This window comes from Triplophysa rosa, linkage group LG14, assembly GCF_024868665.1.
Source record: "Triplophysa rosa linkage group LG14, Trosa_1v2, whole genome shotgun sequence".
NCBI lineage: Eukaryota > Metazoa > Chordata > Actinopteri > Cypriniformes > Nemacheilidae > Triplophysa > Triplophysa rosa.
The window spans coordinates 23374634-23390616 of record NC_079903.1 but is presented as its reverse complement, the minus strand read 5'-3'; the positions used below and the strand labels follow the sequence as shown (position 1 = coordinate 23390616).

General features: G+C 39.5%; 1 protein-coding gene across 5 annotated transcripts; it reads right to left on the bottom strand.

The window, feature by feature from the left end:
- Nucleotides 1-1339: 1339 nt before the first annotated feature.
- On the bottom strand, nucleotides 1340-15747 carry psma6l (proteasome 20S subunit alpha 6, like). 5 transcript variants are annotated; one of them, XM_057351098.1, is made up of 8 exons: nucleotides 15512-15741; nucleotides 14821-14849; nucleotides 7190-7284; nucleotides 6650-6731; nucleotides 5104-5259; nucleotides 4840-5018; nucleotides 3465-3559; nucleotides 1340-1618 (listed from the first exon to the last, which is right to left on the bottom strand). In XM_057351098.1, the coding sequence occupies exons 2-8, from the start codon at nucleotides 14843-14845 to the stop codon at nucleotides 1561-1563; spliced, it is 690 nt and encodes a 229-aa protein (XP_057207081.1). In that variant the 5' UTR covers nucleotides 14846-14849; nucleotides 15512-15741; the 3' UTR covers nucleotides 1340-1560. The 5 variants fall into 5 exon arrangements, with proteins under 5 accessions (XP_057207081.1, XP_057207079.1, XP_057207080.1 ...); XM_057351096.1 differs by lacking the exons at nucleotides 14821-14849; nucleotides 15512-15741 and adding an exon at nucleotides 8342-8572 and having other exon boundaries at nucleotides 7190-7311; XM_057351097.1 differs by lacking the exons at nucleotides 14821-14849; nucleotides 15512-15741 and adding an exon at nucleotides 8342-8571.
- Nucleotides 15748-15983: the final 236 nt, after the last annotated feature.

Below are 15983 nucleotides of genomic sequence, written 5' to 3'. Positions count from 1 at the left end.
ATTGATTTGTATGTTGCTATATAAGGTTGACTATTTTTTATTCTAGTTTTGTTTTAGTTTTTGCTTAATATTATAATTTTACTGCTTTAAACTTATTTCAGTTTATTTTTGAGGCAACGTTTCAATTTGTCATTTAGTTTAAGTTCCAATAATTTTATCTCAATATTCTATTTGATTTCAATGAACAGAAAGTTTTCAAAATTGTAATTTGAATAAACTAAAATAACCTGCAGAAAGCTCATATCTGAGAGGCACCGTTAGATCTGATTCTGTTGAAATAAGCAGTAACATTTACTATATTTACTATGGCGCGCACACACACACACACAAACACACACCGATGTCACATACTGTACATGTGTGTTTGTACACATTAGTCAGGTAGCACACGGCTGATGTATTTACCTGTTGATTCTGCTGTGATGTCTGAATTAAATCTGCTCTCACATGAATCTCTACTGTCATTGGTCACTTTATATGTCAGTCAAATGTGTCCTCCTGTATAAACCACAACAGAAATAAACTCTGAAGTGTGAGTTTGTCCTGTCAGCTCTGTCCTACTGCTCTCTCTCTCTCTCTCTCTGTGTGTCTGTTCTAATCTGTGGTCTCTCTGTCAGCACTTTACACATACAGACAGACGGATTGGACGTAAATCCCTCGGTATGACACAGATAGACACACCTTGAAGAAGGTGATCTCACACACACACACACACGCACACGCACAGGACACGCACACGCGCACACGCACACGCGCACGCGCACGGACACGCGCACACACACGTCTGGTTGACTATCCCCGTGGGGACAGTCCACAGGCGTAATGTTTTTATACTGTACAAACTGTATATTCTATCCCCTATCCCTAACCCTATCCCTAAACCTAAAGATCATAGAACACTTTTTGCATTTTTAGATTTGTAAAAAATATTGTTCTGTACAATTTATTAGCTTTTGTGCCCATGAGGACCTCAATTTTGGTCCCCACGGTCACACGAGTCCCCATGTGTTGGTGTGTATTCAGGTTTAGGTCCCCACCGGGATATACAAACATGAACACACACACACACACACACACACACGGTATATCATAAGGTCAAATAAATTCATCTGAGTAACGCTGCTTTGTGTGGAGATCTTAGTAATAAACCACAGCTACAGAATGTGAAGTGAAATAATATAAATAATCAAGGTCATTCATTTCAGATGTAATCATATAAACTCTTCTCTATTGCACTAGACATTCCTTCTCTTTGTCTTGATTTAAAACAAAGTGTATGTTTTAATACTTTCCGTCATCATTCATTTAACATTAAAGATATCACACGGGAATCTGTATGTTTGTTATAAGGTCAGTATTTAATGATATAAATGTTGGTTTTTTAGATTCTTTTATTTGATAAATTGGTGGTTTGCTGGTTTATACATCAGGTTTGTCATCAACATCAAGTAACAGACGCTAAAAAAAATCTCAATGTTTTTAACTGACATACACACACTTCAGGAATGTGACTGTAAAATTGTGTTTTGACTGTAAATATGTGTTTGTTAACCTGACAAACTATTCCCTCTCAGCGATCGCAACCAGATGACGTTCGATTTCTTCTTCTGTTAAAGTCCTGAAATCAACACAGACACAGATGTGAACATGACTTCATGTGAATATGCAGAGAACTGATCAAGACTGTTCCTTCTCGGCCCGTGTACTTGGCGGCCAACGGATTTTCCTTTTGCAATTAGAACATCAAAATCAGGAATCCAGCTGTTTTCCGGTTTTTGCGTTGATTATGAAAACGAAAAACGAACAAATGACCCGTTGTCCGCTTTTTTTCAAATGTGTTTATAAGTGGAAATCGGGAATTAAAATACACATGTGAAAATACTGTCTATTTGTGCAGTTTGTTTGTAGTGACCCGGAAGCGGAAGCTATCGAGTAGTGTGATTAACCGTTCTGTTGATGTCTATGGAAGGCACTCACTTAATCCTTGGTGTTTCGAGTCAGATCCGTGGGCGTGGCTTGTTGGTTTTGACTAAATCTTTGGCGTTTCAAGTCTTACGAAACCTTTACCCTAACCCACACCCTAACCCTAACCTTACTCTAACCATCTAAACTACCTATGATTGTTAAAATTGACGAAAAAACACGTTTGGGTGATCACGTCTGACTCGAAACACCAAGGATTTAGTGAGTGCCGTCTTTGGAACATGTCGTTGCAGGAATATGCAGGTTTTATTACAGAAAAAAGAAAAGGTTACAACACGAACACAAAGGCCACCCCATGTTAAAGCTTGAGTGATGCAGTAGTCATTCCCTTACGAAAATTAAACATGTTTTTTTGTGGTACAAGTGTAGTAACCATGGTTTTTTGGTGCATTGATTACTTGGGGCAAAACCATGGTTACTACAGTAACCATGTTTTTTTGGTTTTAACTGTAGTAAAACCATGGTAAATTTCTGTAAGGGTTATCAGTGATAAGCAGTGACATCGGGGTTATTCTGAGTTGATTGAATATAAATGATCTGCATGGTATCTTGACCCCAACATATTTGTCACCTACTTTTGCAGAATTAGCCATTCTTTTTTTTTTAAATAATGCATGTGTTGTTTTGCCACAACAGATGGCAAAACAATACCATGGACCAAGAAATGTTAGGCATTAAAACTACAGAACTGTGAATTACACTACAATGTGATAGTGGTATACATATTATAGAGCTGTGAATTATATTATGAGCTATTTTGTTAATACAGCATGAACTGCATTTATATGCATCTATGGCCAAATACAAAGAAGCACAGAGCACTTGGACGCATATCTATATGTCAACAAATGCACACTTTCCAAGTCCTATTCAAAAATGTATAGGGTCATTTGTATTGGCAACTGACATTAACAGTGCAACTATATTCACAGTAGGATCTGTGGCTTTTACAATGCACTGCTGTTCACATGAGAATCATACCCACAATGGTTCATGGTAATGTAAGTCGCTTTGGATAAAAGCGTCTGCCAAATGCATAAATGTAAATAAATGTAAATGGGTCAGGACCATCTCCGAACTTAGACATCCAGCTACATCAACCTTCACTTAAGTTTTAAATCAAAGACTCTGTAAGATGTCATGGGTCATGTCATGCCTTTTCTCATGATGCAAATACAGTGACAGTGAAAGGTTATAATTTAAGAATATGTCCACATGCCCCGCCCACCTTGATAGCCTCCGCTTCTGGGTCGGTACAAACTGCAGAAAATAGACATAGGATTTTCATACGTGTATTTTAACCCGATTCCCACTTATAAACACATTTGGAAAAAAAAGCGTACAACGGGTCATTTGTTCGTTTTTCGTTTTCATAATCAACGCAAAAACCGGAAAACAGCTGGATTCCCGATTTGGATGTTCTAATTTCAAAAGGAAAATCCGTTGGCCGCCAAGTACACGGACCCTTCTCGTTTCAGCACCTGAATTTGGGGTTTTCTTTAGTCACAACTCCCACCTCCAGCTCACTGCATTTGATGTCCATAGCAAAAATGGAAGACAGACATGTGATCGCCATCTGGTGGACAGGAGACACACTGCACTTTACTGACAGAACCTGTTCATAATGCACTCTTCATTATTTAACACAAAGACTGAAAAAAAACATTACGTGCCTGAGTAGATTTTATGAAAAATATATACTTAATAGAATTATGTTCCTCTTTTTACCAAAATTTTGAGTTAAAATAACGTAAAAATCCTGGGAATAAAATCTACTAATTTTGGTTGTTAAGATTTTAATTATTTTGCTTGAGTCATTTTAATTGAACAAATAATTAAGCAAATCCAACTAAAATTTTATTATGTTAAACCCATTTAAATTGGTAAAATTAAGTTATTTATTTTGTGTTGAGACTACATAAATAATTTTTGTAGAATTTTGTAACTACATTGGTAGTTGACCTCTAGTTCCCAGCATGCTTTGCATCTGACTGCATTAGGAGATTCATTTTCCAGATTAATGGCCATTGCACATTGAGTCCAAAATTTCCGCACATTAAAAAATAAATACGACCTCACGTTGTGTCAATCACATTTACACACTGCCTCTGATATTTTCGTCCGTCATAAAAAGATTCGGACTGGGTTCAATTTTCTGCGTTCTTCGCATCCATAGCAAGCCTTTTGAGAGGCCTTTTAACAATTCAGAGACACCGTACAAACCAGCGGCAAATACGAAAAAACGCATACGAACATTTCGGACAGTATGTGCACAGACCTTAAGTGTCATTTTAAGTGTTTTTCAGTAAAAAGAAAGACTTGTTCGTGTTTTGTGGAGATTTATCTTTGAGATTCAGGAGAGTTTTGGTATTATTTTTAAGTGGTCACCGTTGTTCAGAAGAGTGAGTGGTGCTTATGCCTAGGCTGAAGGAGGTACGATATTAATCATGAAGTGTGTTATTTTACATTAATTGAGCAGTAACTGTGCTAATGCCAGTACAAAGACCACCAGTCTCGTCTCACTTGAACACCTATGAGTAAAAAATAGTCTATTTCAATATGAAAGTAAGTGAACCGTGAAGTTTGAGTTAGACACATGCTTTGAATCAACGTCAAGTCATTTTTACTTAATATTTTAACAAATACTAAATATATTTAATAAGTAGAATTGACTTTATTCTGGTTAGTACTACTTCAATTATCGCAGCACATTTTACTTAATAAAAGTTGTTTTTTTCAGTGTAAAAGACATTCATATTGAGTTGAGCCTACAGAAAGTTTACAACACAAGTACTGTAAGAACCCAACACACACACACACACACACACACACACACACACACACACACACACACACCTCTACCGTCCTGTCGTAGGTGAGCTCAGGATGTTTTTTGAGTTTTTTCTCCAGGTAACTGTTGCCCTCTGTGTGTTTCACCCCAACACTCGTCGCCCGGAAGCCACAGAAATACCCGGCAGGGTCACATTTATAGAGCATCGGCCCCAGCTGGGGATCCATAGCGATGAGCATCATACCTGAGAGACAGACGACACGACACACTCACAACACCTCACAGAGAATAAACACAATCATGTGTGTGTGGATGATGAACACACTCACAGCAGCCCAGAGGTCTCATCTCTGCGTTCTGCGTGTACACCTGTGAGATGTCCGCTATGCGTCGACACAACATGTCTGCTGTGATGTCATAACCAAACTTATACTTCCACTCAGCTGCTTCCACACGAGCCCGATGAACCTGAGACCGACCGTCCGCTGCACACACAAATATAATGACAATCTCACTGGAACACATCACTTTGACAACACTGAAAAAACAACACGGTTAGAACAAAATAGAACCAACATAATCTTTAGAACTGAATCAAAACATCTTTCAGTGTTGTATACATTTCACCGCCGTGGAATTATTCGGTTCTAGTTGACATTTTTGTCAAAACTCTTATTTTGTGACAACTTATTTACATCGTGATGTCTTTTTCTTTACGTGGTGTACATTCTGGGACCTTTTTTAGAAGAGAAAAATCTAGAAAATTCAAATGGAATGCAAAACTGCTCAGAATGCAGAAAGAACATGATCGTTTTAAAGCAAAGATTTCACATAATGATCTACAGCCGGTAGAGCGGAAACAACATAAACAAACATTCCTGCGCATGCACGCTTTTGTGGCCCAAACTTAACTTCCGCTACACAATAGAGTCCCTGCAGATTATTTCTGATAACAAGCAAAAGAAATAACAAGTAAATGGCATTGGCTAGCAAGTTAAAAGTATGTCTAGCCAGTATTATTTTGGGTTACCAGTAGAAGAACCGTTACTTGGCAAAACTTCAATGCTATCCATTCAACAAATAGTTTATTAAATAAAATTAACATACAGTAAAATTCGGCAAATTGTTTGTTGAATGCACATGATACAATAAAAAAATTGTTGGTTCAACTTTAAAAAAAAAAAGTTACCTGGTTGCTTTAAAATTTTGAGTTAATTCAACTTAATATATTATATTTATATTATATAATAATATTTTTAAGTTAACTAATATTTTTAAGATAAATTAACTTAAACTTTGAAGGCAACCATTTTTAAGTTTAAGTAACATTTTTTTACAGTGTAATATTAATACAAATTGATTCAAATATAAATAGTTAGATGATTAGCCACTAGGCAGACGGTTAAACAAGCACAGACAGGAAGTTACTTCAGGCCAGGCGTGTGCGTCTGATGAAACAGTCTATAGAGCAGTTCTGTACAGTTTGTAATGTAAAATGAACGTCCTATGATGCTGTCATGGCACATTTGTCATGTTTGTGTATCATTTTTCACTTTCTATTGTTTTTGTGCTCAAATGAACTTTCTGTAAAGCAGCTTTGCAAAAACACACTGTCAAAAGTGCTTTGGAAATAATGAACACAACTGATAGTGTGTAGTCTATCGACGTCACACCGACGGCCTCTCTGCTCACTATCTAGTGCTGCTCATGTAAGGAACACTGCTCAACTAACATGAGATGTCTTATAAGAGAACACGTGAGATCTGAGGTCATGCTGATGTTCATGAGTGCTTACGTGTGCTACAAAATTAATCTGATCCTGAAAATAAGAAAGTGTGTATAATCTCACACACACACACACACACACACACACACCGTAATGTCCTGTCATGACACAACCGATGCGCGGAGTGAGTCTGAACATGTTTGTTACCGTTGATGCATCCAGAAGTGTATCCTGCACACAAAGAAAATGAAAAAGAGATGATGATCATGTGACACACACTCACACACACACACACACACACATGACTCAGCACAATTTAAGAGCATCACAACATCTGCATTGACTGTTTGGACTCCATCTTCCACCTGTGTGTGTGTGTGTGTGTACTTGTACATCTATATTTGTGAGGAGTGAGGACCAGTTTGAGTTGTAGACCAGCGGTGTGAGGACAAGGAGAGTAAAGTGAGGACATTTTGGCCGGTCCTCACTTCCAGAGACCCCTTTAAAGGGCTGTTTGAGGGTGAAGACTTGGTTTTAGGCTTTAGGTTATAATCAGGTTTAGGGTCAGGGTTAGGGTCAGGCATGTAGTTCTGATGGTTAGGGTGACGGGCTAGAGATCACATTGCGTCAATGTATGTCCTCATAAAGATAGCTGCGCAAACGTGTGTGCGTGTGTGTGCGTGTGTTACCGGCACTTTCTTCTGTGTGACGAGCACAGCGCAGTCTGATCCTCTGATGCCCACAGATGTCAATCCACTCTGACTGATCGCTTTAAACGCGTATTCTATCAAATCAAAACACACACAATACACTGACAACACAACAACAGCATTTATGGGTGAATTTGTGCATATTTATCAGACGAAAGTTAAACGGTAGTAATTCATCTTAAAAGAGGAAATAATACATATGCTTCAGATCAAACCTGATGTAAGAGGGAAAATAAAGTTTCATTTTTATATTGAATGAATATGCAGCCAGGGACAATATGTTAAAGCAATAAGCCCCACGAAGCAGTGGGTTACAGTGCATTTTATAACAGCTAAGGGCGTTGTGGCACGAGTCATTAAAACCCTCTTAGCTGTTATAAAACGCACTGTAACCCACTGCTTCGCGGGGCTTATTGCTTTTATAAAAGGGTTATTTCATATGCTTAGCAAGGTTTCATAAAATAAAGTAAATAAAATGATATTTAGGCTATGTGGTGCGGTCAGCCGTTATGGGGTACTCCGCTCAGCCAATCAGAATCAAGGACCAGAACTGACCGTTTTATAAACACAGATAGGTGTGTGTGAGTGTGCGTTCATGTTTGTATATCCCGGTGGGGACCTAAACCTGAATACACACCAACACATGGGGACTCGTGTCACTGTGGGGACCAAAATTGAGGTCCTCATGGGCACAAAAGCTAATAAATTGTACAGAACAATATTTTTTACAAATCTAAAAATGCAAAAAGTGTTCTATGATCTTTAGGGTTAGGGGATAGAATATACAGTTTGTACAGTATAAAAACATTACGCCTATGGACTGTCCCCACGGGGATAGTAAACCAGACATGTGTGTGTGTGCGTGCGTGCGTGTGTGTGTGCGAGAGAGACATTAACTTATTCTGAACTCTTATCCGAGTCTGACCATCAGATCTGATCTATACTGTGTGACAGAACACAACAATACACAACGGAAAATACACAATCGATTATGACTAAACTCACACGAACACATTCATTCCGAACACTGTAAAACAATACAGATTTATTCTCAAATGGTCAAAATTCATCTCCAAACGACTGCGACTTTAATATGAGTGAATGAGTTTCATACGAGTATAAATATCTTACCGACTTGATAGAGTCTTCCCTCAGGAGAGAAGATCGTGATGTGACGATCAAATCCCGCATTTGAACCTCGAGACATCTTCACAACAACACAAACACACACTTGACCGACTCAACAAACTAAGCGTGCACACATTAACGAAGATATGTCGAGAGAAATGTCGACAGGCCGTCGAGTGAGGGTGAATAAGCGCTTTATACTTTTACTTTCTCTTTCACTCCGACACAACACGTCACTCAATGAAGAGGAGGAGAAACAGGTGTGTGTGTTCACACAACAGCTTTTATTAAACACACAAACAGCATGATTCATTATCATTTACTGTATTCATACTGTCTGCTCATCTATTGCTTACAGTCAAATGAAATATTAAGAGATTTCACAAACACAAGATTCACTTCATCTGTTATTGCTGAAAACCCGCGTTGCGTGATCAGATGATCTGCTTTCATTGGTTGCTCATAGAAAAGTGCAACATAGAGAGAAAGAACACAAGCGCTTCCTGTGCAACATGACACTGGCACGCGCACACATGGTGATTGTTCTCTGCGGATTATTATTATTAATCAAACATATCAGACCTGTACATACATAATTGTCTATATTGTGTTTTTGCTGTTTTGTACATTGCCTATTTCTATATTATTGTATATTATTATTATTATTCATCTGTGTTCTGTCCTGCTGCTGTCTTTCTGTTGCACTGTGGAGCTTCTGTCACTATAACAAATTCCTCGTATGTGGAAACATACTTGGCCAATAAAGCTCATTCTATTCTATTCTATTCTATATTCTGACCATGATGACAGCACTTGTGTTCTGACCTCAGATCGGTCTTAATGTGTTTTAACAGTTCACAGCCGAGCAGAGCACAATGTTTTACAGTAACAGTCCAGAGCACAACAATACATGTCATTATACACTTATTATAACACTCACTGAAGTGTCGCATCATCACAATACTCGTACTCCAATATTCCATGAATGAAGCTATGAACGGTTAAACTGCGTGACGTCACGTAATGGGCGTGGTCTGTGAGATGTGTCAAGCGAACAGATTAGGCTTGTTCGACTTGATGCGGCGCCGCAAGATCCGACAGGCGGATGACATCAAAGTACCGCGAGAGCCATTCGAAAAACGATAGTTAGGCTTGTTTGAGACGCACTGTCGCCTCGCCTGAAGAGAAGACGCGAGTAGGCGGCTGCAGTAAGGGGAGGAGCGAAAACAGCGCAGGCAAGACCGACACTTCCCAAATCGCGCTGTCGAGTCGACTGGAAACGTCAGCAATGGAACAGATCGCGTTCACGTTTTTTATCGCATTTTTCTTGGGCCAACTGAGTTTAAAAGTGAGAAATGTTCTAAATCGTATATTAGACAAACCGTGTCAAGGCTGAACGAAAGAATATAGACATGTTCTTTGACAGACAAACGAATGCTTAAACTTAGAACCTCCTATTTCAAGTTTCAAAAAAATACATTTCAAAATGGTATGTGATATTTATCCTTCTGGGGAGTTCCTATATTGTGTAAATTCTGTAACTCATTTCCAGAAAACACAGACCCTATTTTTTCAGAGCATATTTTTCTTTAATTCCTGGACAAAGTGCAATAATTGTGGGTAAATTAGTCAAATGTTGTGAATTGATTAAAAAAAAGTAATATGGAAACTGTGAAAAAGGAGGTCAAACTTTTTTTAAATATTAATAACTTAATTTTGTTAGCTAAGAATTTAATTCCCAAATGTATTTTTTTTAATTGTTTGTAGTATTTAAGAATTATTTGGGACAATATTTACAAATGCTGTCAAAAGCAAATAATAAAAAGCTGGAATTTTGTTAGATTTATTCGATAATATGAATAATATTTCTTGTTTTGAATTTATTAATATGGATGGATTGAACATTTTGATTTTTTTTCTTTCATTTTTGTCTTTGTTGTTTGGTTTGTATTATCTTTTATTGTTTTTTCTCGTCTGTTTTTGAATGTAAACTGTATACCATCTTATTTTGTAATGTTTTGTTATACTTTAATAAAAAGCGCTTTTTATCGCAGATGAAATCTATGCAATTGAATTGCCACTGCTTTTACATCAAGGTGGTTATGAGGACTCTATATTTCACATAGGTGTGTTTTTTCCACACATAGATCTCAAAACCTACTTCAGTTAATGGACTTGTTAATCGAACGCTTAAGAAAAAAGACATCAGCTGACATTCTCGCCCAATGAGCATTTAAGCTGTGTCGTCATCAAGTTGTTTCCCATCGTGCTTTTCATCAGCGCAGTCGGTGGAGAGCAGCTGCGCCCGACTGAAGAATCCGACAGTTTTTTGACACACGTCAGCATGACATCAGAGGCGGACGTAACTCGGACACATTTCTTACCGGCATGCATCTCGCGCTGATCACCGGTGATCGGTTCTGCGCAGAATTTGGCCATCTCAAACGAGCCTAATGTTTGGTTTCGAATGGCTCTCGCGGTACTTTGATGTCATCCGCCTGTCGGATCTTGCGGCGCCGCATCAAGTCGAACAAGCCTAATTATTAATGCAGTTGAGCGTCACTAAACTCCGCCTACTCGCGGTGAGTTGTGGGTAAAACTAGCCGTCAGAGCGCGCATCATTGCGCACTTCGAATTTCTACCGGAAGTAGTAGACCATCCGGGAATCTCTGGAATACTATTTTCAACATACTACGATTTGGAACATAGCCTACTAGTTCTACTTTCGTATAGACCTACTATTAGGACGGATAGTGTGCGGATTGTAACGCAGGGACTGTGTGGCTGCGTCTGAAATCACATACTGTGACAGTACTGAATCTGAATAAGTAGCTCCCTATCGGCCGTCAAAACACTACCTTCTATATAGTATGAGTGGGAGTACTGTAGTATGAATCCATTTGGGACATACTGCATCCGCCATGTTTTATGGTCATGTGACCCATATGCACTTTGACCTATGACGTATTAACAACAACCTACACGTGTGAGTTGATAAAAACATCATTTAGTCACGAGAAATTCATTTATTGGCACTTTTACATTAAAAACAGACGTCTGTCTTAAAGTTTTCCGCTATATTTATTTGATTTACTTTTGAAATGTGACCGTTGCTCAGCTCCTGTGGCATCATGGGATAGAGAAGTGTCCATCCGATCCACACTCACCAATCTCAGCGGAAGCAGTAGACCATCCGGGTATTTCTCGCCTACTGTTTTGTGCACACTGAGGTTTCGGACATACCGTTCATGTCTCATACTCATTCTCGCTTACTATCTAGTATGGAAGTAGGCGATTTCGGACGCAGCCTGTGTGTGTGTGTCCGAGACTGAAGAATGTGTTTCTAGTTTTGAACAGTTTTTGTTATTATAATAAGTCATATTTCTAAGGGGCGGTTTCCCGGACAGAGCTCAAGACTAGTCCAAGACTAACTTAAATGTTAGAGGTGTCTTGATAAGTTAAAAACCAGCTCACACTATCATATCTTAAAATATATCAGTGCCGTTGTTTTGTCTCGAGATGCGCACCAGTAATGTTCTTTTGTAAAGAATGCTTTTAAAAATGACGTAGGCCCGGTTTCACAGACAAGGCTTAAGGCTAGTCCCAGACTAAAATGAATGTGTGACCTGTCTTAACTCAATATAACTTGCCCAGAAATATCTTAAAATAAACCAGCGCCATTGTTTTGTCTCGAGATGCACACCAGTCATGTTTTCTTCTTGGCATTTTTATAAAAGCGACATAAATATCTTCATTCAACTTGGGTTAGGCTAAGCCGTGTCTGTGAAACCAAGCATTAATATCCTGATTTAACTAAGGCCTGGTCCTGGCCTATCCGGGACTCCGCCTCTAAATGTTTGACGTTAAAATAAGCGTCATGTTTCACATCTAAGACAAAAAGAAATGGTATTTAATGAAGGTGTAGTTGTAGTGATAATTATGACAGTGTGTGTGTATATTAGTTTGCTATGAACACAGATATAAGTATACACACGTGTGCGTGTGCGTTTAACCCCTGGGAAGTTCTGCTGCCACCTTTCTCAACTCCGCTTCAATCTCCAGCAGCTCCTGATCAAACACACACGTGAGGAAAGCCAATCTGTCATGACACGCATTCAATCTTTAACTGTTGTGTTATTCTCTATGAATCATCTCCACCGACCTCATCTTCATCAGTCTGTCTGTCTCTCTCTCGCTCAAACTGTCGCGTGGCTTCATCGCTGGCGTTCTCCATCTCTCTCTTCTGTTGTGTCTGATTCTTGGCTCCACTCATCTTCTTCAGCAGCTCCTGCAGTTCCTCCTGCTTCTGCTGTTTCTCCTGCTCTCTGTTCCAGCTCTGTGTGTGGTTCATCTTCACCTCCTCCTCCAGCAGCAGCTTCAGCTCCTCCGTCACCTTCTGCACCTCCATCATCAGCTCCTCCGACTCCATCTTTTCTTCTCCTTCATCCTGCGCCCTGTCGCTCGACTCCAGCAGCTCCTCCAGATCTCTCTCGTTCATCATGCGCTCATCATTATCATCATCATCCTCCCACTCTTCATCTCCGTCAAACCCGTCGTCTCTGTCACGGACGTATTCTCGGTCTCTCTCGCTCTCTGGATCAAAATGAACATGTGTGTTAGACCTGACCTGAACACACATCAGTGTGTGTGTGTGTGTGTGTGTGTGTTACTGACCGTGTTCTGCTAGTTCCTGTAATTCTCTCAGCAGACCCTCGTGTCTCTCTTTAGCGTTCAGAACATCATCTGAGGACACATGACATCATCAGGACATTTTCACTCGTGAACACAATCCTGAAGCAGTCTGATGACTCCCAGATGAATGACCTCACCTGTCTCCTGTACATCACACCCTGTGTGTGCTCCGCTGGTCTTAGTAGTGACATCATCAGGACCACAGTCACCTGCAGCCTGTTGTACGCACGCGCACACACACAGATGTTGGGTTTCCATGTTTTATGGGGACATTCCATAGACACAATGGTGTTTATACTGTAGAAACTGTATCTCATATTCCCTAACCCTAACAATCACACACAACTGTCTGCTCTTTTACATTTTCACAAAAGTTCATTCTGTATGATTTATAAGCTTGTTTCCTCATGGGGACCAAAACATGTCCCCACAAGGACAAGGGTTTTGGATATTGCCATGTTTGTGGAAACATTTTGTCCCCATACCGTAGGGTTTACCCTTCCCACGCACACGCACACGTTGACAGAGCTTCGAAAGCATCAGTACTATAATCATTGTTGGGAGTAACGCATTACAAAAGTAACGATATTACAGTAATATGTTAGTTTTTGCTGTAACGCAGTAATATATCGCAGTACTAAAAAATCTCAGTAACGCGCGTTACAACAACGTATTTTCCCCCTGAATTTCTTTCAAATAATTCCATCCAGAACACATTCCATCCCCATATATATATAAAATATTATGATTGTAATACTATTTCCTGTTACTGAAATCCGCTGGTTGAAATGAATGCAACGGATTCCACAAGAATACAAACCAAACGAAAGTAAATAAAGAGGTTTTACCCTGTCATCAGGCTATAGGTTGCATTATACCTCCACCATAATTCACCAGATGATCGTTTCTTTGTCTACTTTTGTGATTCTGACAGCGATTGTTAGTTAAATTGGGCCATTTGAGGCTCCGACTGTGAGCGCTCGACAACCCACTGATGCGCACATTACTTGACTTGATACGGAATGTCCGCTAAGTATTGTCAAACTATTATTAGTTTCGCATATAGTTTGATTAATTAACATGTTTTAATATTGTGGTAGTCCAGGGATTTTACCTGATATAGACAATGACACTCGAATCGTAAAGTTTTAATTCCTGCATTGTTTTAGGCACTGTAGACAGACATACGGTTGTGGCCTACAGTTATTTGCCGATTGGTTGATGCGGTATTTGTCCCGCCCCTCCTGCGCTGCGATTGGATGGCCGAGCAAAAGTGACATTGAAGAGCACAATTCATTATGCATTAACACATCGCCCCCCCACTGGATGTACAATGAGCAGCAATAAACTATATTTTAGCATTTTAGAATGCATACACTGCTGAAAAAGCGATAGAAACCATCACATAAATTCTGCTGGATTTAATGATTATGATGGAATTTTATTGGTTGTAATGGAAACAAAAGACCATTAAATCATACTCAAATAATGACCAAAACACACTACAGAAAAGGTATTTGATGAAACCTAATGGTTTCCATTGGTGTTAAAATGGAAACGATTAGAATTTCTGTGGTGGTTTTTTTCAGCAGGGTAGTCATACTTTCGTGGTTATTTTGATTAAAGTAACTCAAAAGTAACGCAATTCAAAGACGGTGATATTGTAATATAACCAATTACCTTTCAATGACAGTAACTAGTAATGTATACCTTATTACATTTTGGAGGTAACTTGCCAAACACTGACTATAATCACAGTGAGAGAGAATGATAATAAAAACGTCTCTGACCTTCACATCCACCAGAGGGAGACATCTCACTAAAGAGAAGAACACACACACCAGACACACACCAGACACGCACGCACGCACGCACGCACGCACGCACGCACGCACACACACACACACACACCTTTATAAGAACTCGTGTCATTTACATCACAAACTTTTGTCAAATCCAGTCGCTGATTCTTTAGATAAATGTGCATTTTTTTCAGCTGAAGGGTTTCGAGAGAAAGCATCACTTCCGCGAGATTTCGGTGAGCATTCATGTGAACTCTGCTGATGTCCAATGAAATCATCTCGTGTTTTTGTCCCTGAATGATGCGTTTAATCATTTAACGTTACATCAGTTTGGCACAGAAGACTCGAGCGCGCGCTTCCTATCACCTGCGCGAGATTAACTCGTCACACGAGCTCAAAGCGTTAAACACACTCTGGAGTTTACATCTCTCAAGAATAATAACAGAAATATTACAGCTCACATCTATCCCGAATGAAAAACAGAATGACGGGCCTGATTCTTCTTCTGTTGACATGATCTGTTATGCAACACAAACACAAACACTGACATGATCCACCTCAAACATCTCCACAACTCTGAATGAATCTCTACAGCTACACGAAACAAACGCGTATTAATCACATCCGCTTTAAATTCATATCTGTCACACAGATGTGCGTATCTATGGAGTAGACTCACCTTCGGCATGGAATACACACACCACTGTAAAGAAGACGAGTACGCGCATCATACACACACACAGACACGCGCGCGCGGGAGAAGAGGTGATAAAGACGATGATGATGACAGATATGATGATGAAGATTTGATCACGTCTGTCACAGGAGGCTCGACCTGAAGGACATGATAAATCCTGCGCGCTCCCGAGCACTGCTAAATCCAGCGCCTGTTTTAGCGCGCTCGGCGCTGTTGTTGAGTATGGCAAGCCGATGGTGTCAGAATCACGCCATAGATTAAACGCGTTTATATCCGAACGCCGTTTTTGACGGCGTTTTAAACAGTATTTGCGCCGCAAAATACGGCGTCACGATTTCAAACCCCGAAAAAAACGCGCGAAAAGTCGTCCATAACGCCGTATTTAACGGCGTTCTAAGGCGCTTGAAATCCTGGCTGTTATATTTTAGTTAATAAATTCATGCTTGTTACATTA

Excerpts from the sequence above, each read along its gene's own strand:
- psma6l (XM_057351096.1), bottom strand. The coding sequence starts at position 8,417 with ATGTCTCGAGGTTCAAATGCGGGATTTGATCGTCACATCACGATCTTC. Across the intron at positions 5,019-5,103 it reads GATGAGACCTCTGGGCTGCT|GTATGATGCTCATCGCTATG; the intron begins GTGAGTGTGTTC and ends TCTGTCTCTCAG. Across the intron at positions 1,619-3,464 it reads AAAGAAAACCCCAAATTCAG|GACTTTAACAGAAGAAGAAA; the intron begins GTGCTGAAACGA and ends TGTTGATTTCAG.